Source organism: Leopardus geoffroyi, chromosome B2, assembly GCF_018350155.1.
Source record: "Leopardus geoffroyi isolate Oge1 chromosome B2, O.geoffroyi_Oge1_pat1.0, whole genome shotgun sequence".
Classification (NCBI taxonomy): Eukaryota; Metazoa; Chordata; class Mammalia; order Carnivora; family Felidae; genus Leopardus; species Leopardus geoffroyi.
In genome coordinates, this window is record NC_059332.1 from 40,407,482 (window position 1) to 40,430,192 (window position 22,711).

The 22,711-nt window shown below is 47.2% G+C and overlaps 1 protein-coding gene across 5 annotated transcripts; it reads left to right on the forward strand.

Moving 5' to 3' along the window:
- The first annotated feature begins 641 nt into the window (after window positions 1-641).
- On the forward strand, window positions 642-22,269 carry TAF8 (TATA-box binding protein associated factor 8). 5 transcript variants are annotated; one of them, XM_045498193.1, is made up of 9 exons: window positions 642-773; window positions 1,549-1,705; window positions 5,952-6,050; window positions 6,395-6,457; window positions 7,499-7,623; window positions 11,673-11,820; window positions 13,219-13,361; window positions 14,966-15,067; window positions 15,596-19,394. In XM_045498193.1, the coding sequence occupies exons 1-8, from the start codon at window positions 729-731 to the stop codon at window positions 15,056-15,058; spliced, it is 873 nt and encodes a 290-aa protein (XP_045354149.1). In that variant the 5' UTR covers window positions 642-728; the 3' UTR covers window positions 15,059-15,067; window positions 15,596-19,394. The 5 variants fall into 5 exon arrangements, with proteins under 5 accessions (XP_045354149.1, XP_045354147.1, XP_045354148.1 ...); XM_045498190.1 differs by lacking the exons at window positions 14,966-15,067; window positions 15,596-19,394 and adding exons at window positions 19,763-19,902; window positions 20,208-22,269 and having other exon boundaries at window positions 643-773; XM_045498191.1 differs by lacking the exons at window positions 14,966-15,067; window positions 15,596-19,394 and adding an exon at window positions 19,763-19,906.
- The last annotated feature ends 442 nt before the right edge of the window (window positions 22,270-22,711 follow it).

Genomic DNA, 22,711 nt, shown 5'->3' on the forward strand with positions numbered 1-22,711 from the left:
AATGAGGCGCGGTGCGGTCCCCCGTCCCTACACGGAGAACCCCCACCCAGAAGTGGCTGATGAGCGAGTACAACACAGAAAACACGTCCGCGTGGACGTACCGCTCTGGGGAAAGAGGCAGGCACCAGACAGATGCCCGCCGCCTGCGCCTCTCGGCTTGCCCCGCAAATACCTGCGGATTGAGTGGGAGAAGGCAGCGGGATGCAGAGGAAGACCTGGGCTATCTGATCCGAAGGCTCTAGTTCCAAGTGGGCCACTGGCGGGCTGCGGGGCCGTCAGCACAAAATAGGGTTTCCCCAAATTGAATCACCTGGAGAGCTTCACAATACCGATTTCCAGGCCCCTTCCCCAGGGAGTGAGTCAGTGGGACCGAATAGGATCCAGCTAGGTGTTGCTAACAATCAGCCAAGTTTGGAGCGTTCCAGGAATGTGCTCTTTATGAGAAACGATTTCACCAGAAACAGGTGTGAGACCGAGGACGCATCTTCTTGGCCAAATCAGAGGCTCACTGGGTAGGCAAGAACCCACCACTCACAGAAAGTCACGTGAGCTGGGGGCCTCAGATACACACACCCCACCCGCCTAGGCTTAGGGAAGCCCAGAGGGGTGCACGCCGCCACGCCCCGCTCTCCCCGCCCTCCCCGCTCTCCGCGCGCTCCACGCCCTCCCCGCTCTGCGACTACAAGTCCCATCCTGCCCTGCGCTCGCGCACATTACGCCAGAGCAAGATGGCCGACACGGCGGCCACTGCCGGGGCCGGTGGCTCCGGAACGGTAAGCGCGGGAGGCGCGGGGCCAAAGCCGAGAGAGTCTGGGCATTCTGTAATTCCCCCCTAGTGTGGGCAACAACCTCATAGCTAGAAATCCAGCCCCACTCTGAGCTCCAAGTGGAGGAGGGTCTTTCAGGCCGTACATGCCCCCCTCCTTGGGACTTGGCGGCGGCCTCCTGAGTTCGCCGACCTGTGTACTGATTGGCTCCCTTCCTGTTGGGGGTTGGGAACCCGGAACACCTCCTGATTGGCTCGAAGACGCCAGTTTCGCCTTCTTATTGGCCAGCCAAACTTGGGAGGGATTCCCGTTTCAAAATATTTAGCTTTTCTACTTTTCTGTGCTGTTGTCGCTTGCCTTCCACTCCTCAGCGTCGTCTGGTGCTGTTTTAATGTTTATTGTTAGTGAAATGGTGTGGTGATGGGAGGAACAATAGAGCATTTTTTTCTAAGAGACATTAATTCAATCCCATCATGCATTTTTTTCAGCTATATATTCTGATAATCTGCTAAAATAGTAAAAAATGGATATTTTGTGTTATTGAAATTTTAAGTTTAGGGTAGCCCCTTGGTACTTGATTACTCAGCTGGCTGAGATTTGTAAGTCTAAACGCCAGAGGTTACCACCTTTCATTAAGCACTGATAAATAAATATTTAGCAAGAGAACTTTTGCTTACCATTGATGATATGTGAACTACTTCATTGCATCCTTGTCTTGTAGGTGAAATTTATTTATTTATTTATTTATTTATTTATTTATTTTAATGGTACTGATTTGCAGAGATCAGGAAGTAAACAATCCACTAATCCTGCTGATAACTACCATCTGGCCCGGAGGCGAACCCTCCAGGTGGTCGTGAGCTCCTTGTTGACAGAGGCAGGGTTTGAGAGTGCCGAGAAAGCATCTGTGGAAACATTGACAGAGATGCTGCAGAGCTGTAAGTACCAGGAAACAATCGGCCCTCTTCAAGTCAGCCAGACATCTTGTTCTGTGTCCTGCAATGTGATGGTGTAAGAGAGGGTTTAGGAATAAGAAGAACACAGTAAAGTGACTTACAGGCTTTAGAATCAGATGTACATGGGTGTAAGTTGTTGCTCTGCCCCTTCATAGCCTGAGCAAGTCACTAAACCTCCTGAACTTCAATGTCCTTATTTGTGAAATAGGATAATAATTTGTATCTCATGGAGTTGTGAGTATAAATGAGGTGCATATGTAAAACATATGATGTTAGGAATATTGTAAGCTCGTGATGATTTGTAGGTGCTGTTACTGCTGTCTGTTCTCTGTGCTCAAAGAAGTTATAGTTTGGTTGCAGAGCTATGATTAATTCCCATGAAATAGATGCTACACACTGCATAATCAAATGCTATAGTATGTGATTCAAAGAGGGACGTTTATAGAATGGAAAAACACTTTTATTTGTTATTTATATTTGAGAGGGGGGATAGGGGCAGAGAGAGAGAGGCAGCCTCCCAAGCAGGCTCCATGTTGTCAGTGGAGAGCCTGACGCAGGGCTCAATCCCACACACGTGGGACCATGACCTGAACCGACATCAAGGGCCAGATGAGTAACCAACTGAGCCATCCAGACACCTCTGGAAAAAAACACTTTTAGAAGGAAACATGTTGGGGCACCCGGGTCACTCAGTCAGTTAAGCTTCTGACTTCGGCTCAGGTCATGATCTTACGGTTCATGGGTTTGAGCCTCGCGTTGGGCTCTGTTCTGTCAACTTGGAGCCTGGAGCCTGCTTCAGATTCTGTGTCTCCCTCTAACTCTGCCCCTCCCCTGCTCACATTCTGTCTCTCTCTCTCTCAAAAATAAGTAAAAACATTAAAATAAGTAAATAAATAAAGGAAACATGTTGAGGTTTAGGAGCCTGGAATGGTCTCACATAGCCTTTTCTGCTTATGCCATGTATTTCCCTGCTTGGGTTTTATTTCGGGTGGGAGGGATGAGGTAGGATGGAATGAGAGATGAGGGTATTTAAGGTGTCTTTTGAGAGATCAACACTTACGAATGTGAGAGAAAAGTTTAGGCAGGGGAGAAGTTAACCGCAATTCAGGCCAAATAAAGAATTGGTCACCTCACTAGGGAGCTCTGGAGCAATTGTCCCCCATCAGAGTAGGCCACATCAGGCTGAAAAGGCCCTGCCTTTGTACTCAGATCTTGATCAGGCACTCAGTGTGGGCTGCCCCAGGAAGGACGTGGTCTGGGGTGAGGTGGCTCTCTGCAGCTGATGTTTGGAACTTTTAAATACCAAATGTTTTGGTCTTATGACCTCATTAGACTCTTAAATATCGAGAACCTGAGGAGTTTTGTCTACATGGGCTTTATGTAGAGAGATTTTTGCCACATTAGAAAGTAAAATTGAGAAAATTTCGAACGTATACATATGCAGGCCCACATTCCATTATCCCTCAGACCCATGATATCATCATCATAGGCCATATAGCCTCTGGAAAACTACATGAGAAACGAGAGTAAAAAAGTCAAAGAATGTCTTCACTTTATTATAAACATAGTTTTGGCCTGTGGACTTTGGAAAGGATTTCAGGGCTGCCTGGGGATTCCCAGACCACATGTTGAGAACTTTTGTCCTAAAGGAATGGACTAATAGTTCCCAACAGAGAAGAATTCAGTTCTTTTTTTTTTTTTTTTTTTTTTTTAATGTGTGTTTAATTTTGAGAGCGAGAGAGCGTGAGTGGGAGAGGGGCAAAGAGAGAGAGAGGAAGACACAGAATCCAAAGCAGGCTCCAGGCTCCGAGCCATCAGCACAGAGCCTGATACGGGGCTCAAATTCACGAACCACGAGATCATGACCTGACCCAAAGTCGGACGCTCAACTGACTGAGCCACCCAGGCGCCCTGAGAATTCAGTTCTTGAAAAGATCTTGGAATTCAGAGTTTAAAGGTCATCATGGTTGAGGTCGTTCTTTCTAATACCACTGGGCAAGAGGCCTTTTTTTCCTCTCAGAAGAAATGGTTGCCACTGAGAGGGATGAAGCTGAAGTAGCTGTGTTGGAAAAATGTGAATATTGAAACTAAAAGGTCTGAAAAGAGCATAAAAGCCTGCTGCTTCACTCCAAGGAATACCAAGGATAGATGGCTTATGCCGGGGTCTTGCTGAGACTTGGGCACCTCCATGTTGTCAAGAGCTCTGGATACGGAGGGAACTAGAGGGTGTTATGCTAAGTGAAGTAAGTCAGTCAGAGAAAGATAAATATCATATGATTTCACCCATATGTGGAATTTAAGAAACACAACAGATGAACATAGAGGAAGGAAAGGAATAAGATAAAAGATAAAAAATAAGTTAAGAGACTCCTAAATACAGGAACAAACTGAGGGTTGCTGGAGGGGAGGTAAGTGGGGGGATGGGCTAAATGGGGAATGGGCATTAAGGAGGACACTTGTTGGGATGAGCACTGGGTGTCATAGGTAAGAGATGAATCACTGAGTTCTACTCCTGAAACCACTACTACTCTATATGTTAACTAACTTGAATTTAAATTAAAAAAAATAAAGTTAAAAGAGCTCTGGATACAAAGTTTTAGGATTCGTGTTAGTATCTGCATCAGGCAGAGTGAGATCTGTGGACCCATCCCTGGAAAAGGGCTTTTCTGTAGGTAAAGTGCAGCACAATTTCAAGAGCTTTGATGGAATTACCCACCCACCTCCAGAGCCCATTTATGGAGCCCAGCTTCATACCTCCCCTTTTCCCTGAAGGACTTTGGTGTAACTCTGTTTGTTTGTTTTTATTAAGATTTTATTTTATTTAACTTTTAGTGTTTTTTTTTTTTTGTTTTGTTTTTAGCGCTTCTTTATTTTTGAGAGGGAGAGAGAGAGAGTGCAAGCAGGGGAGGGACAGAGAGGGAGACACAGAATCTGAAGCAGACTCCAGACTCCAAGCTGTCAGCACAGAGCCCAACACGGGGCTCAAACCGCGAGATCATGACCTGAGCCAAAGTCAGATGCCTAAACAGACTGAGCCACCCAGCTGCCCGTTAAGGTTTTATTTTTAAATAATCTCTAATCCCAACGTGGGGCTTGAACTTAACCCTGAGATCAAGAGTCGCATACTCTACCAACTAAGCCAGCCAAATGTTCCACTAACTCTTTTTTTAAGTTTATTTATTTTAGAGAGAGAGAGAGAGAGAGACAGAGACAGAGCATGGATGGGGAAGGGGAAGAGAGAGAGGGAGACACAGAATCTGAAACTGACTCCAGGCTCCAAGCTGTCCGCACAGAGCCGGGCATGGGGCTTGAACTCATGAACCTCGAGACATGACCTGAAGCAAAGTCAGAGGCGTAACCAACTGAGCCACCCAGGCACTCCCATAACCATTTTTATATGAACAATTCAGTGGCATTAAATACATTCACAGCTGTATGGGGCGCCTGGGTGGCGCAGTCGGTTAAGCGTCCGACTTCAGCCAGGTCACGATCTCGCTGTCCGTGAGTTCCAGCCCCGCGTCGGGCTCTGGGCTGATGGCTCAGAGCCTGGAGCCTGCTTCTGATTCTGTGTCTCCCTCTCTCTCTGCCCCTCCCCCGTTCATGCTCTGTCTCTCTCTGTTCCAAAAATAAATAAACGTTGAAAAAAAAATTTTTTTTTAAATAATAATAATAAATAAATAAATACATTCACAGCTATAAATACATGTACAACTGTACAACTGTCAGTACTATCCATTTCTAGAACTTTTTCATCATCTAAACAGAAACACTGTATCCATAGCTTTGACTCCACATTCCTCCCTCCCTCAAGCTCCTGGTAACCTCGAATCCGCTTTTCATCTCTGTGGATTTTCTTTTTTCTAGGGACCTCATATTAGTGGAGTCTTAAAATATTTGACTTTCTGTGTCTGACTTATTTCACTTCGCATAACAATTTCAAGGTTTGTCCATGTAGCATGTATCAGAATTTCATTCCTTTTGAAGGCTGAATAATATTCCATTGTATGCGTGGACCCCATTTTGCTTAACCATTCATCAGCTGATGAGTAACGGGCTGTTTCCACCTTTTGGCCATTGCAAATACTGCAGTGAACATTGGTGCACAAGTATCTGTTTTCAGTTCACTTGGGTGTATACCCAGGAGTGGAACTGCTGGCTCTTATGATAATTTTGTACTTAATTTCTTGGGAACTGAAAGTAAGACTTTATGCCTTTGATCCTTTCCTAGACATTTCAGAAATTGGGAGGAGTGCCAAGTCCTACTGTGAGCACACAGCCCGGACCCAGCCCACACTGTCAGATATTGTGGTCACGCTGGTCGAGATGGGTGAGTACACCTCCAGTTTCCAATTCTTCAGTGCAACTGAGTTGGAGTTAGGAGAGAAAGAAGAGTCCCCAGGAGTCAGCCACGTCTGCCGAGTGTTCTTGAGTTCCCTCGTGAGTCTCCTGGTTTGCTCTTAGCTTGAGAGAGGGCTCCCTCAAAAGAGGGTTCCTCTGAACCCATTTCACAGATCCCCTTCTTCCCTGTTGGGAGATTCTGCTGGAGCTGCTTTCGAGTGGCCGCAAAGCCCTCAAGCTGGGAGTTGAACCTTTTCCACTGCCGTATGACTTCCCCTTCCATGGTCAATAGCCAGTGGTCTGGGCAGTGATTTCAGCTTTCCTGTTTCTTAGGTTTCAACGTGGACACTCTCCCTGCTTATGCAAAACGGTCTCAGAGGATGGTCATCACTGCCCGTAAGTGCCTGTGAACTGAGGTACTCAGCAAGTGCTCAATTAATAGTCGTGGAATGAATTCATTGAATAGGACGGGGATCAGTTTGTAGCTACTTGCTTGTTACAGGCTCGCTCCCTTCCATTATCTGGGGCTGCCTGCAATATGATCTCTATTTAGATTAACAGGATTAGGGTGCAAAATTCAGTCACCAGAAAAGTAAACCATCTTGGAGGTGTTGCTGTGGTTCTTGTGCTTTAGCTCCAGAAGAGGGCCGTTTGAAAAATGCAAAAGTTCTCATTCTTCCCTAAATCAAGAAAACGATGGCCTGTAGGCCTAATGTGGGCCACTGCCTGTTTATGTAAATAAAGTTTTATTGGAACACAGCCATGTTTACGTATCATCCATGGTGGCTTTCATGCTATCATGGCAGAGTTAAGCAGTCGTCACAGACTATATGGCTTGCAAAACCTAAAATATTTACTCTCTGTTCCTTATGCAAAAAGTTTGAAGACCTCTGTCTTCACTAAACTGAGTGCCATAAACTGACTTGGGAGTAACTAGTTTGGGCTTGTAGGACCTTAGGGAGAATATACTAGATTTTTTTCAGCACTCTTTTCATGCTGGCACCCTTTTAGAAAGGGCCATTTTCAATCCCCTCTTGCTTCCATTAGCACACACTGACATACCCTGGCCCAGTGTCTGTCTTTGTTATCTGGGTTCTGTGAAAAGACTGTTCCTAGCCCACCCAACTTCCTTAGTTCCTCAGCGTGCTTCCTTATATAGTGCTTGTCACAGCCACCCGCTCACCTACCTATGAGGCATGATGGCAGATGGCTGTATGTGGGACTGTCTCCCCACGCAGATCATACAGCAGGGCCGGGCACTGTGGGGGTGACCTTCTCAGGTCCTCAAGGCATGAAAGGACTTTTATAGATAGAAATACAAAGTGCCTGCTCTACAAGGAGAACATCGAGGTCCAGCATTTACTTTGAGCAAAGGAGGGACGGGGTAGAGACTCACGGCCTGGGGCGGAGGAGTAACCGCTTGTGACTCTGTTGCAGCTCCAGTGACCAATCAACCAGTGACCCCCAAGGCCCTCACTGCGGGGCAGAACCGACCCCACCCGCCGCACATCCCCAGCCATTTTCCCGAGTTCCCTGACCCTCACACCTACATCAAAACTCCGGTGAGTGATTTGGCCCCCCTATTGGCAGGGGCCAATGCGGATGCAAAAGTAGTCAGTTCCTCCTGACTGTCAGACTGGAGTCCAAAAGTTTGTTGGCAAAGGGTAGTTCAGAGCTCAGAATGTCCTTCCTCGTTGACAGACAATTTGGCAAAGGAGAATTATGTTCTCCAGCGTTCGAATGTGTTTTCATTTGCCAAATTAGCAGTTTCACCTCCCCTTGGGAAGGTGTGATGTGCCCAGGGGTTTTCACATACTTCTTCTGTCCTCCCCTCCACACCATGCACTAATGCAAATGTGGCCATCACGCAGGCTGTTGGGGCAAGTTCTCCAGGACATCTCTCCACACCTTAGGAATAGACGGCCACCCACCATTGCAACACAGCCATTTTCCTTGACCGGAAGTCTCTGTATTAGTGTCCTAGGGCTCCCTGCTGTAACAAAGTGCCACAAACTAGGTGGCCTAGGACAACAGAAATACATTGTCTTATGGTTCGAGAGGCTAAAAGTTCAAAATCAAGGTGTCAGCAGGCTCACCTTGTAGGAGAATCCTTCCTTGCCTCTGCCTACCTTTGGGTGGTTTGTGGGCAGTCAGTGGCGTTCCTTGACTTGTAGATACATCATTCCAACTGTCTTCACGTGGCATTCTCTTTGGATCTCTCCTCACATGGCCATTTTCCTATAAGGGCACCAGTCACCTTGGATTAGTACCACTGTACTCCAGTATGACCTCACATTAACTGATTACATCTTGCAATGACCCTATTTCCAAATAAGATCATATTCTGCGGTACTGGGGTTAGAACTTCAACAAATCTCTTTTTAGGGGAGAACACCGTTCAACCTACAGCAGTCCCTCACTCTTTTATAGTGTATCTCGGTCAGTAAAAATATTAAGTACATATTCCGGTATTTGCTTATTACACAAATATTATAATGTAACACTATACCAAAATAATATACATTAAAAGATTATCTCACCCATATTAAAGGTTCAGGAAATGTATTACCTCTTTTATATGACAACCATGGGATTGCCTCTGCTTTTTGTTTTTTGAAATCTTTGTTTAATACTTGGTGGACTAGTAAGTTGGAAGTCTGATTCTTTTTTTTTTTTTTTTTAATATTTATTTATTTTTGAGGGGAGGGGTGGGTGACAGAGGATCCGAAGCAGGATCTGCACTGAGAGCAGCGAGCCCGATGTGCAGCTCGAGCTCATGAACCATGAGATCATGACCTGAGCTGAAGTCAGACACTCAACCGACTGAGCCACCCAGGCCCCCCTGGAGGTCTGATTCTAAAATTAGTTTGTTTTGGTACTTTTACATCTCTCATGGTTGAAAAGGGCACATTACAAAGATATGCAGCATCATCAGCTGCCCTTAAGAAATCCTAAAACTCCTCAGTGCACAGAGCCAGCAGAGGCTCCCTCTTCCCTGAGCCAAACTGCCAGGGACACTGTGGGTGTCTTTGGAAGGCTGAGAGGCAGCCCCTACCCCTTTCTGTCCCAGCTCGGTTCGCAAAAGGCGCTGACATGTAATTCTTCTCTGTTGTAAACTTTCTACTTAGTTTGTTTCTGATCATTAAATCTAAGTCATTTGAAAAAAAAAATCATAAAACTAATTTTTTTCATTCTCATCTACAAATTATTTCAAGAATCTCTTTTAAAGCTTCCTATTAAATGTCCAGCTTCTTGAATGTCAAACAGTCATCTTAAAAATAATTGTAAGATCTTGAGGCTCCTGTGGGGGGGTCTCAGTCGGTTAAGCATCTGACTCTTGATTTGGGCTCAGATCATGATCTCGTAGCTTGTGGGTCTGAGCCCCACATCGAGCTCTATGCTGATAGCGCGGAGCCTGCTTGGAATTCTCTCTCTCTCTCTCTCTCTCTCTCTCTCTCTCTCTCTGTCTCTGTCTCTCTCTCTCTCTGTCTCTCTCTCTCTCCAAATAAATAAACACTTAAATAATTGTAGGATCGTGCATTTTAATGTGTTTAACAAGTATGTTCACAATCCACTCAAATTTTTTTTTTACTTGTTTCTGTGTTTAAGTGTGGACAGGGGAACTGCACATATAGGTGAATTAACTTGAATTAACATTGCACTTGAATTAACATTGACAACAGTGGGAATGATTCCAATACCTTTTTTTTTTAAGTAAACTTTTACTGAAGTATCACAAACATACAGAAAAGCACAAATAATAAATATACAGTTTGGTGAAGTTTTACAAAGTGCACACACATGTTGAACTAGTACCCAGAGCTCAAAAAAAACAAATAAATAAAACCACCAAAAACACCATAGAGGCCAGCTGACTGGCTCAGTCAGTGGAGCAGGTGACCTTTTTTTTTTAAATGTTTATTCATTTTTGAGAGACAGAGAGACAGAGCACAAGTGGGGAGGGAGGAAGGACAGAGAGAAAGGAAGACACAGAATCTGAAGCAGGTTCCGGGCTCCAAGCTGTCAGCACAGAGCCTGATGCAGGGCTCGAAATCACGAACCGTGAGATCATGACCTGAGCCGAAGTCGGACACTTAACTGACTGAACCACCCAGGTGCCCCTGGATTTTAGCACTATAAGTTCAAGCCCCACATTAGGTGCAGAGATTGCTTAAAAATAAAATCGTAAAAAAAAAAAGAAAACCATAAACCATCATTCCAAAAGGCTCCATTCCCCTTCAGTGTTTAGCCCTCAAAGGTAATCTGATTTTTATCACCATAAATTCTCTTGTCTGTTTTTGTGCTTTGTATAAACTATGTATGTGGCTTCTTTCACTCAACATTATGTTTGTGAGATTCCCCTCCAAGTGCTGAGTGTAGTTGAAATGTATTCAACATATACATAATCTTTCGGTACTTGAGGTAATCCAGGTTGTAGCTTATACAGATGGCACTGCTGTGAACATTCTAGCATTCGGTTAAACCATGGGAAACTGCAATTTTTGTAAATCAGCAATGTCAGATACTTGCAATTTTATACATAACGGTTCAACCTATTGCACATCTTTTAGTGCACATATATTTGCATTCCATTGAATGTATACTCAGGAGTGGGAGGGCTGGGTCTTCAGGGATACACGTGTTCAGCTTTAGGAGATACTGCCAGGTGGTTCCAACACCTCTTTTATTTTATTTTATTTTATTTTATTTTATTTTATTTTGTTTTTTTAAGGTTTATTTATTTTTGAGACAGAGAGAGACAGAGCATGAGCAAGGGAGGGGCAGAGAGAGAGGGAGACACAGAATCTGAAGCAGGTTCCAGGCTCTGAGCTGTCAGCACAGAGCCCGATGCGGGGCTCGAACTCACGAGCTGTGAGATCATGACCTGAGCCAAAGTCGGATGCTTAACCGACTGAGCCACCCAGGCGCCCCTACAACGCCTCTTTTAAAAATCCTCTCTCCATAGCACGAAAAGTAGGTGCTTTTTTGGTCATTATTAAAATGTCAGCTTTTCCGTTACAATTTAAAATGTTTTGGCTAACTTCTCATTCTGATGGGATCTTGGTCATTTTTCACTGTGTAATGTGATTGCCAAAGAGCTCGTAATTAGGAGCGGGAGGAGTGTCAGCCCACCATTTTCTTGTTCATTTACACTTACATTAATATCCTCAGTGTTTCTTGGAGGGACTCTTTTGGGACAGCGTATCCATTGTGTGAGGTTTGCTTTAAGAAAACAAGGGGATACTGAAGCAGCCACTCACATCCTGTAGGATGTCACCTTCCACCTGTGGGGCTGGGTGCTCCCTGTCAGGGCTTCCCTGGGGGGATTACCCTTCCTTCAGGATGGTGTCTCCTATGCCTTATGTCACAGCAGCTAAGTGAAGGTCCAGGGGCAATCACTATAGTAAATGTTCATATGTTTCTAATTTTTAAACTTCAAAATAAATTAGCAATAGTTTCATCATTTTCGTTCTGCCCCTCCACTGCCCCTGGGGGGGGGGGGTCTCGGCTCTCATTGACGTCACTGGGTCGTTGTAAGGGTGGAAGGACGTAGCAGCAGCAAGGATGGTCCATCGATATTAATCTAGTGTCTTTGCTGTTCTCTTTATAGACGTACCGTGAGCCCGTGTCAGACTACCAGGTCCTACGGGAGAAGGCTGCGTCCCAGAGACGAGACGTGGAGCGGGCACTCACCCGTTTTATGGCAAAGACAGGCGAGACCCAGAGTCTCTTCAAAGACGACGTCAGCACGTTTCCATGTGAGAGTCTCTCCCCTCTGTGGACCCTGTCTTGTCACTTGAAATAATCACACCATCTTCCTTTTCTCTTGGCATGGTAGGAAGAAATGAAGGCTCTGGCTTTGTCTTAGGTGCCCCTTGTTCTTTGCTCTTCTGGCTCCTTCTCCCAGGTCTTCAGGGCCCGTCCCTAACTGATAAATGCAAAATGTTACGGCCTCTGTTGGGATCAGCTGCTTGAGGTTGAGTTTAAGCTACCTCGAGGATGCCTCTGAGCCCCAGATATCAGAGAGACTCATACAGTAGAAGCAACAGCCCTTGTAGTAGAAGGGACATTGGCATCGGGAGCAGGGCACTTACAGAACCTCCCCCAGTCTTTGCCCTTCATGTCCCTGCAGTTCTCATCTCCACACGGTCACGACACCGTGTGCCCACGTTACTTCATCTCCACAGGCTTCGCTTTTCTCAGAGGTGAACAGAGATTGGTTTGGGCGACTGGTTCGGTTAGTCCTATTGAGCCCTATTGAGTGCTCGCTGCCTGCCTGGCCCTCGAGTACTAGCCGCTAACAGTTCATAAGGGCCAGATGCTGCGCCAGTCATCTCTCTTATATTATCTCATTAAATCCTCTCATGAGCCAACCTATGAGTTCAGAACTGTTGTCCCCACCATCGTAGGAAGCCGAGGCCTATAGAGAAAAGAAATGAGGTCATCTGCCCCAAGTCACACAGCTGGTAGATAGAATTCAACCTAGCTCTTTTGGACCACAGGACCTCACGTCTGAGCCGTAGCCAAAATAATCTTAGAGTGTCTTCTGCTAATCACATTCTGCCATAGAAGTACACATAGGTGGTTTCTTTTCTTTCCTTTTTTTTTTATTAAAAATTTCTTTTCATCAATGCTTTTTGGAAGAACTGGAATGCTCGTTTACTGTTAGCTCAGTGGATATACTTACATGCAGAGAGTTCTCAAGTCCAATATTTGGACTTGAGTCCTTTACGGTGAAGAGATCGATATCCCTGCCCAGATATGAGGCTTAGCGGGGCTAACTGACCTGGGGTATAAGATCACTAAGCTGGTGCTTTGCTCAGATGCAGCCCCATTTCTGTCTGAGTCTGGTAAAAGTGGGTTCCGAGGTCATATTGCCCTATTTGAGATGTCGCTCTGCCGTTCTCTGTGTGCTCAAGGAGATCGCTTTTCCGTGCCTCAGGTTCCTCCTCGTCTGTGAAACAGGGCTGGCAATTGTACTCAATAGGGTGGAGGCGAGGATTAAAGATAACGTGTAGGACGCGGCATGGCCCGCGCTGAGTGTTTGGAGCGCGTTAGCCGTTACTGTTACTCGTTGCTGTTGGTGGGATTGTCAGGCTCTCGGCCCGCTGCGAGGGCGCCGTGACTGGAATTGTGCCCCTCTTCCAATTTCCCAGTGATCGCTGCCAGGCCTTTCACCATCCCCTACCTGACAGCCCTCCTTCCTTCGGAGCTGGAGATGCAACAGATGGAAGAGACGGATTCCTCGGAGCAGGATGAGCAGACAGACACCGAGAACCTCCCTCTGCACATCAGCACGGTGGGTCCTGCCTTCTACCCACTTCACAGTACCCCCAAAAGTCGCCCGTGCTGCCCTCAGCCTGTCACCCTGGAAGCCTGAGATCAGGCTCGTGACGATCTCTTGCTTGAGAGACAAGTCCATGTCCTGGGGATTCATTCATTCATTCATTCATTCATTCATTCACCAAATATTGAACAAGTATCTGCCAGCCAGGCACAGGTTCGGGTGCTGGGGAAGTAGCAGGAGACAAAATAGACAGCATTTCCTGCCCTCATATAGCTAAGGAAAAATTATAAATTAGGAGATAGGAAGTAGTACAGTATGAGGGAAGGTCACCTGAGAAGGTGACATCAGAGTGAAGACCTGAAGGGAACAAGACTTGTACAGATCAGGGAGTAGAGTACTCCTTGTAGAAGGCACAGGATATGCAAAGGCCCTGAGGTGGGACCTGTTGTGTTGAAGGATAGCAATGCCATCAGGGTGGCATGAACAAAGGGGAGCTCGGGGCGGGGGGGGGGGGGGGGGGGGGAGGGGGCCACGCCTTAAAGGCTGTCTTAAACACTAGGCTTTTGCTCAGTAAGGTGGGAGCCATTGGGAATGCTGAGCGGAGGAGGGTCGGCGTCTGGTGTAGGTTTGTTAACAGGGTCAGTCGGGTTGCTATGTTGAGAATAGACTGTGAACGGTAAGGGCAGAAGCAGAGAGACCAGTGAGGAGGCTCCGCAGTAAACGGAAAGGTGGTAGTAGAAGTGAAGATAATGAGACGTGGTCAGATAGATGATTTGGTCAGATTCTAGACTATGTTCAGGGCAGAGCCAAGCGATGGTTTGGGTGTGAGATGTGTGAGAAAGAGAGCCAAAGAGAAATGCAAGGTATTTTGCCTGAACAACAGGCAAGACGGAGTTGCCTTCAGCCAAGATCGGGAAGGCCTGGGTGGGACAGGATGGGGAAAAGGCATGGGTTCTGGTTAAACAGGGGAGCTTTGAGATGCTTGTTAGACAGCTAGGCGGTGATGTCGGGTGGCAAGATGGATATAGGGATTGCCGTGTGGGGAGCTGTTAAGGCTAGAGATGGGAATTTGGGGTCATCAGCATGTAGATTGTGTTTAAAACCATGAGAGCGCCTTGGGTGTGGGTGAGGTGGAAAAGGACAAGAAAAATTGGACTCTGTAAGTATAGACTGTGCCGTCCGTTACGGTAGCCACACATCTATTTACACTGAAATTCGGGGCGCCCGGCTGGATCAGTCTGTGGAGTGTGTGACTCTTGATCTCAGAGTTGTGAGTTCGAGCCCCATGTTGGGTATAGAGATTACTTAAAAATAAAATCTAAATAAATAAGTAAACAAACAAAGAAACTTAATGTCAGTGATATAAAACTAAAAATTCAGTTTTTTAGTCACAGTGGCCACTTTTCAAATAGCCTCCTGTGGCTAATGGCTAGCATACAGGGCAGTGCAGATGGGAACGTTTATGTCATTGCAGAAAGTTCCACTGGACAGCACTCATATAGACAAGCGTTTCAAGGAATTTTGCTGTAAAGGGAAGGAGAAGAATGGAGTGGTGGCCAAAGGGGAAACATTAAGGAGTTGAGAGAGGTTTATTTATTTTTGTTTGTTTCTTTAAGATTAAAGAAACAACAGCATGTCAGTATACTGACGGGAATGATCTGGTAGAGAGGAAAAGTGGATGCAGGAGAGAAGGAAACATTTTGGAGTGATGTCCTTTGGTAGGTGAGAGGGTAAGGGACCTAGGGGACGAGGCGCGGTGGCGGGGTTGGCCTGGTTACGGGCATTTCGTTTCCAGGGGAGGAGATGAGAGTGCGTGGGCACAGAGACCAAGGCAGGTGAGATGTGCTCCTCCGAGCTTGTGGGTGTTCTCATCTGGTTAGCCGTGTGCTGTGCTCTGCACATAAGAGGCTGAGACCCCACTCGTGTTCCTGCATCTTTGCGAGAAAGAGCCAAGTAGAGCCAAAGAAGGGCGAGGAGCTCAAATGCCTTTAAGGCCTGCGGGACCCTGTGGTCAGCCTACCATAGTCACATCCATCCTTTAAGACTGGCCCTGGCTTCGGAGCAAAGGATGCCTTGGTGGTTGTCGTTGGACCAGGCATTCCCCGTGCTCTCTAAGATTCCGTGAGGCCTGTGGCAGCCAGCAGCTCCAGAATGCAGGGGCAAGGTGCCTACGCTCTCTCTGTGATGTGCCGATGGGCCTCCTTATTTGGACACACGTTTCTTTAATGTTGGATTATTCCTTTCAGAATTAGGGCTGGAAGCCCATGGCTTTGCATAAAGCAGAGGAACTTGATATTCTACACTTCTGTCTTGGACTCAGTTAATTTGGTCTGAGATATGGTGATGGGGTCATGGACTCAAATGAGGTTCACCCTAGGAGAAGGAGGAATCTTCTAAGCAGACACCACCATCCTTTTGTAAGTACAAAGCAGTTAAAAGGGCCCGCAGATGTGTTATCTGATGCCCCAGGTCATGACATAGACAAGGTCATGGCAGTGAGTGGACCGGGGCTGAAAGAATGCTGGGAGCTGCCCGTGGACTGCGGGGTGGCCGAGAGGTCAAGTCAGACAGCAAAGACTGGCCTGCCTTCAAATCCAGACCGCGCTGCTTTCCAGAGACTGTGACTTTGGTGGCCTTACCTAATGTGAGTCTGTTTCCTCACAAGTTCAAGCAGGAATAGGAACACCTAACTCAGCAATGAACATCAGGTGTCCAGCAGCTCAGCTCACGGCACTCGCTGCTTCCCTCACCGCCTACCCCGCCCCCACTGTTTTAGGCTGTACAAACACTTGCTCTTCTGTTAAAAGTAAATACATGAATAAGAAGACCCCAAGGAGAGGATTCTAGCAACAATTTATACACAATCGATTGGACTTGTCAGTGTTACTTTGTTGAACTGGCGCCCATAATCCTATGTTTGAAAATTCACGATGTAGAAAAAAATGTTTGGTAAGAATTTCTTTATGCCGTCCGTGTTCCCTGTTCATCCACTCTCTCTCCTACAAAGCTGCCAGTGTCACCAGCCTTGTGTATCCTTCTAGAGACATAGTCTCCTCATTGTTATCAACACAAATAGCAAACCACGAACGGTTTTCCCTTCCTGTTTGCCCTTATCACTGTATCTCGGTGATCATTCCATCTGTGTACAGCAGGCTGTTTCTTTATGGCTTCACATATTCCATTGAATGGATGTAACCATCGAATTTAACCAGCTCCCTATACACATCTATGTTTTCCATCAATAGCGTTTACAGACATTGTTACAGTGCATTAAATAGCTAGTATTGTAAGTTATTCTTTTACGTGTCAAGGGCGGCACTTCCTTCAAAGACTGTTGCCAGGGAGTTGCTTCCTTTAACCTGGTTCTGGTTTTTCCCATCTGCTTGAACATAAAGAGACTGTTCATTTTAAATTAGTGTATAAGAGAATTTTCTTTTCTTGTACGTTTGAACTAGCGGCCTTCTGCCGACGCCAGATACCAGCGTCTAAACTTTTGTTCTTTTACGAACAATGTGCCATTCATTTACTCAACAAGTATTTGCTTAGTGTGGGTGTGTGCCCGATAGTGTTGTGGGTGCTTGGGGGACCTCAGCCAACAGAGCAAACAAAATATCTGCCTTTTGGAAGCCCGTGTGTCGGCAGTGGGGCGACAACAATAAACGTAATATATAAATAAATCATTTACTGTATATTAAAGATGAAGCTGCTATTGTCGGCGCAAGGGGACCAAGTAGGGAAAGATCCAGGGTGAAAGATGGAAGTTTCAGTTTTAAATAGCGTGATCAGGGTGGACATCACTGAGAAGGACACATCTGACAGGAGACTTGAAGGAAGTGAGCAAGTGAGCCCTGTAAATATCTGGGGAAGAGTGTTCTGGAAAGGGAGCAGCCAGTGCAAAGGCCCTGAGGAACAACACAGAGGTGAGTGTGGCTGTGGCTGCGGCTGAGGGAGGCAGAGGGAGAGAGGCAGAGGTCAGACCAGGTAGGACCCCGCAGGCAGCTTTAAGAGCTGGTCTTTAATTGGGTGAGACGGGAGTGGTGGGAGGGTGTGGAACAGGCGAGGGACATGTCTGACTTCCCTAGGGATCACTGACTGTGGGGAGGTCAGTTAGGACGCTGCTGCAGTGGTCTTAGAGAAAGAGTGTGGGTCCAGGAGGGCAGCTGCGGTAGAGAGGGTGGTGGTAGTCAGCCTCTACCTGTACTTTGAAGGTAAGGCCAACAAGTTATCCTAACAGATTGGACGTGCGGAGGGGCTGAGAAAAGCAAGGATGACTGTGGAGTTTGGGCTTGAACAACTAGAAGGATGGAGTCGCCATGGAGGACTGTGGGAGGACCGGGCACAGGGGAAGGGCCGGAGTTCAGTTTCTGGCACAGAAGTTTGAGGTGCGTCCTTGACACCGGGTGGAGATGTCGAGGGAGCAGGTGGCTACGCCAGCCTGGGGGTCAGGAGAGCAGCGAGGGCAGAGAGGCCCATGTGGCAGTTGCTGGCGTGGACACGGCGTTGGAAGGCGAGAGGCGCCTCGGTCACCCCCAGGACGTGTGGGGCTCACCGGAGCTCACGTGCTCTGGCCTCCGCAGGCTCCTGAGGGACTCTTCCGCTCCTACCTTTTTTAAGCAAATCTCAGTCAGTTTGGTACTTTACTTTTATCTACTCCTGTCCCTCCCTATCTCAAGGCTGCCTGTCCCTGAAGGAGGCAAGAAAGTGGCATTTCCAGCTCTACTTGGGAGAAGAGAAGCTGTTGTCCCGTGACTCGGGACCCACATCCTGGCCTTGTGAGACAAGTGAGCCGTGTGGAAAGGACCTAGTGGCCTCCAGCAGAGGTCCCCAGGGCTGGCTTTTCCACGCCCGTGACTCTCCCCTTCTATCCATATTATCTCAGGAAACACTTTAAGGCAGCGTTGAAGTGAACTTTCAGCAACTTTGAGGATAGAGCGGTTGTAGTAAAGAGAGGACAGTAGGGAAGTAAATCAAGGCGTTCAGAACTTCAGAAAGATTGGGAGCCAAACATCCCAGGCAGGTCTGGTCATGGTCAGACCTTGTGTCCGGCATGAGCTAGGTTGACCTTGGAGCACTCGCTTTCAAGAGAGCCTCCAGAAGGTCCACAGTCCACAGTGGCTCTAGGTCACTTTGTGGTCCCACCAGACCAGGTGTTGGAGAGGGAAAGCCCAGGGACCCTGATTGGAACTGGGTCTTCGGGGAGAACAGAATTGGCGGGAGAGTGAGGGGTGAGCAGCCGAACCTAGAAGTGAGCCATTTTCTTCAGGCTCACTAAACCTGGACAGGAGTCCCTGTCCTAGGCCTCCTGCCCCTTGTGGGAAAGTCTGCTGTTCCTTTTATCCAATCGCAGCATCCTCTACCCTGCTGTCTCCTGACAACAGAATTTCCTGGTTGAGGTCAGGCCCTCTTTTTGCCTCCATTACCTGACAGGAACCTCAGCGGCAGAACCCTTGGCCTGTCACCAGGGGGCGCAGCCCCACCAACTTCTACTGGTCACTTACAGTCTCTCAGGCCTGAGTTCTAGGTCATGCCCTCGGTATGGTTGTGTGATTTTTCTCCCCCTTCCCCTACAGCCTGTGCTCGTTTTAAAGAACTTGGAAAATAGAAGAGCGTATAAGTAAGGAAAAAGAGAATCAATCATCCATATTCCTAGAACCAGTTTCAAATGTTTCAACCTATTTTTTCTCTGTCTACACACATTACAAATAAAATGTTTTAATTGGGATCACGTTGGATACATGTAAACCTATAAACTTTTCTCCCAGATCGCTTTCCTCAAAAAGCAAACAGCGAAAGACCTGACCCACAGGTCACTGATGGGGATTATCGTTGCTCTTCCCGTGTTGGTTCCTGCATATGCCCTGCTTTGCCTTGGCCGGAACTCTCAGGGCTCAAGAAGTTTCTGGCCTCTGCTGCAATATGATCATTGGTACCTGTTGCAGGTACCAGACATTTGAGAATATGGAGGAAATTGATCATGATTTTCTTTCCGTTTGGTCCGGGCGATTCCCTATGCACATGATTTGTTCTGGCCCTGTGTCCTGCAAAGCATCAGGGGTCACTTCTCTTTGTCTTTATCTCCCCACAGACTGGGTTTCCTCCTTGAACATCTAACTGTTAGCCCCTGACTCCCTGCCAAGACTCTATTCTAACTCATGTCCCTGTCTTCTCGAGAGGCTCAGAGTTTTGTGTTCTGTGCTCCCCTGTGTCCAGGCGGTTGGTCTCGTCTTCCTCTGATAGCCGGCCCCTGCCTGGGCCTCATCTCATCTGGGGCAGGGATAGGTGCATTAGCAAGAAAGTGGTCCCTGGGCTTCTAATTTCTTGACGAAAGGGATGCTAATAGTAGTTCTTACGATGGGCACGATCTCTTTCCTTATGCCATTGGTATTTTGCTTTATTTCGGCTTTTGCTCAAAGGATGATTCTGGAGCCGAGAAGGAGAACACCTCTGTCCTGCAGCAGAACCCCTCCTTGTCGGGAAGCCGGAATGGGGAGGAGAACATCATCGATAACCCTTATCTGCGACCTGTGAAGAAACCCAAGATTCGCAGGAAGAAGTGAGTTGGAGGCTGGGGTGCAGAGAGGCTTGTCTGGCCAACCGAGGTGGCCTTCTCTCCTCCTTGGCAGGAAAGAGAGGCTCCCCAGCAGGTCTGAAACCTGGGGAAAGCTCCTCTGGTGAGAAGAAATCTTTTCCCTTTTCCTCACCTCACTCATCCCCCCTCCCCCAATGTACCTCTTATTGCAAAGAGGTTGAGCATCCTGCAGCTGGGGGACAAGCCTTCACAGCCCTGGAGCCGTCCCCCTTAGAAGACGCAGGTGGGGCCCCCACCGGGCAGGCTCCATGGATTCTTCTTCTTTCTAGGTCCCTCTCGTGAGCCGAGAAGGAAGCCTGCCTTGTACAGAGACGCGGACACCACTCTCTCGGGGCCGTTAAAGCCGCTCAAGGAAGAAGAGAGGATGGCCTCCTCGAGGTCAAGCCCAGGCAGCCGGACGTGACTGGGCATGATTTTAATAGCAAACTCAATGTTAAGATTACCTACTTTCACTGGATATTTGGGTGGAGGAAGACGGGACGGTAATGATCAGCTTTTCCTAGTCAACCTGGCCATACTGTGGAGCGCAGGAACAGCCAGTGACTTCAGTTATTATCACAGGACTTGATTCCTTTGAAACCTGGAAGGCCAGGGAAGGTGGCAGGAAAGAAAGGGTTCTTTGCCTGCTGTGCTTCCTGCCAGAAAGACCGCTTGCCTCGTTTGTAGTTCAGGATACCTGGACCCCTCTTACTGACTCACAGATAACTTGTGGCACCAATTTATTGCCCCAGAACCTCAATCTTATTTCTCTCCTCACCTGGGCTCCAAGTGCCCTGCGAGCTGATGGAAGGTGACTTTGTCCTCCCTCAGCCTGTTGGAAACAGGAGGCCCACCCGTCACAGTCTTGATCTGGGGCTGGCAGGAGTCAGGAGGCGTGTGCAGGCATGTTAAAGGCAGAGGAGAATAAGGGCAGCACTGACTCTCACCGGCACTTGAACGCCCCCATGAAGCTGGGCAGCACTCTCTCCTGAGAGATTTGTCACTTATTGTCCCTCTGGGGGATGCATGCTTGGGAACTTCCAAGTCCTGCCCCATCTCAGGAAAAGAAGTTTTCTCTGACAAGAGCCTAAATCAGTGGCTATATTATATTGTGACTTGTAGAAGAATCACCGATTATAAACAATAGGAAAGGGATTTGATGGCGGGGGTCGGGGGAGGGTGAGATTTTGAAGGATGGGCCTGGCCAGTCTGCTGGAAGGCTGGCGTGTTCAGAAGGCTGTGGCCCCACCTTATGGTGGAGGTGGGCTCAGAGGAGCCTGCAGGCCAAGCCAGGGTGTTCTTCCAGAAGCAGGTCTGAATCTGTCCAACCTCCTTTCCTCCTGGGGAGAGAAGACTTTATCCTTGATGTACCCTACAAACCAAAAAAAAAAAAAAAAATGTTAAGGAAGATGCTGGGCAAGCTGATACCCTTTGGCTGGTCTCCAAAGGAAGAGATTTAAAAATCAAGTCCAAAGAAGAAAAATGCCAGTGACACCTGGAAGTTAACACAGGATGACCAAAGCGTTCCCTGGGTTAGTGACCTAAGGTCCATATTGAACTTTCCTTATGCTCCTCTTCCAGAGTAATCTCTCCATTTTCCATGCTCTTGGTGAATTTGAAAACTTGAACTGGACAGCAGCTACCATGTCCCTCTGGCCTCACTGTAGCCCCAGGCACTCCATCCCATTGCCTGGAAGGAAAGAGCTGCTTGTTAGTGACTGAAGACGACAGACTAAGGAGACATTTGGGTTCCCCACTTTTGGACCAAGGAAGCATTTTTCAGGTTTGTAATGGCCTGGAACTCTTCCAGCTGGCCGCAATCAGATTGGGCCTATGCTGAGTCTGTGGTTCAGCTCTTGGCGATTCTTGGGCTGTGGAGTTTAAATACAGTCCCAGGTATGAGCTGTGGCAGATACAGGGCTGAAACCTTCCCGGCTTCCTGTCCTCTGCTCACGGCGCCGCCATCCCAACTAGCATTTCTGCAGTTCCTGTTTTGCCATGACTGTCCAAAACCAACACCTGCCCAGTGCCTGCCCAGTGCCGTGATGCTGAGGACGGATGGTGGGTTGGGGCCAGAGTTGCCATTTCTGCTGTAGAGATTTTGGAGTCCGTCATTCTGTTTCGGATGAGAGGTCCTGGGAGATGATTAGACAGCTGGAAACATTGACCCGACTATTGTGTAAAAACTGTGCATAATTCTCAATGTGTATTTATAAATTTCTATTTTTTATAACTTTGGGAGACTTCTTGGAGGGAAAAAGTAGTAAGCAGAGCCAGATTAAGAATGTGATTTATGAGCTCTAAACGTCATAAATAAAAGGTCCTAATAAAAACTTTGCAAATGAAACAGAATGATATACTTTGAACTTAATCTGTATTCAGAAGTTCCAGCAATGAGTAAGACTGTAGACAGATAAGGTTTAGTCCTTCTGTTGAACCAAGTACTCCTGGGAACTATATAAAACTTCTATTTGGGGAATTTTCAAATACAGAATGAGGAAAGTATATATGCTTTCCCTGAATATCCTTCACCCAGCATCAACACTTACTGACATCTTTTCAGTTCTGTTTCATCGATCTCTCCCACTTGTTTTTCCTTTATTTTTTCTTCCTAGAGGTTTTTTTTTTTTTTAAAGCAAACCCAAGACCTATGTCATTTAGGTCATCATGCATCTCACTCTGATGGACCTTTTTTCTTTCTATTTTTAAAATTAGAGATTCACAGGGTGTTGGCAAAAACAAAAAATGTTCAGGGGCACCTGCATGGCTCAGTTGGTTAAGCATCCAACTTGGG

Excerpts from the sequence above, each read along its gene's own strand:
- TAF8 (XM_045498190.1), top strand. The coding sequence starts at position 729 with ATGGCCGACACGGCGGCCACTGCCGGGGCCGGTGGCTCCGGAACG. Across the intron at positions 774-1,548 it reads GGGCCGGTGGCTCCGGAACG|AGATCAGGAAGTAAACAATC; the intron begins GTAAGCGCGGGA and ends ACTGATTTGCAG. Across the intron at positions 6,458-7,498 it reads GAGGATGGTCATCACTGCCC|CTCCAGTGACCAATCAACCA; the intron begins GTAAGTGCCTGT and ends ACTCTGTTGCAG.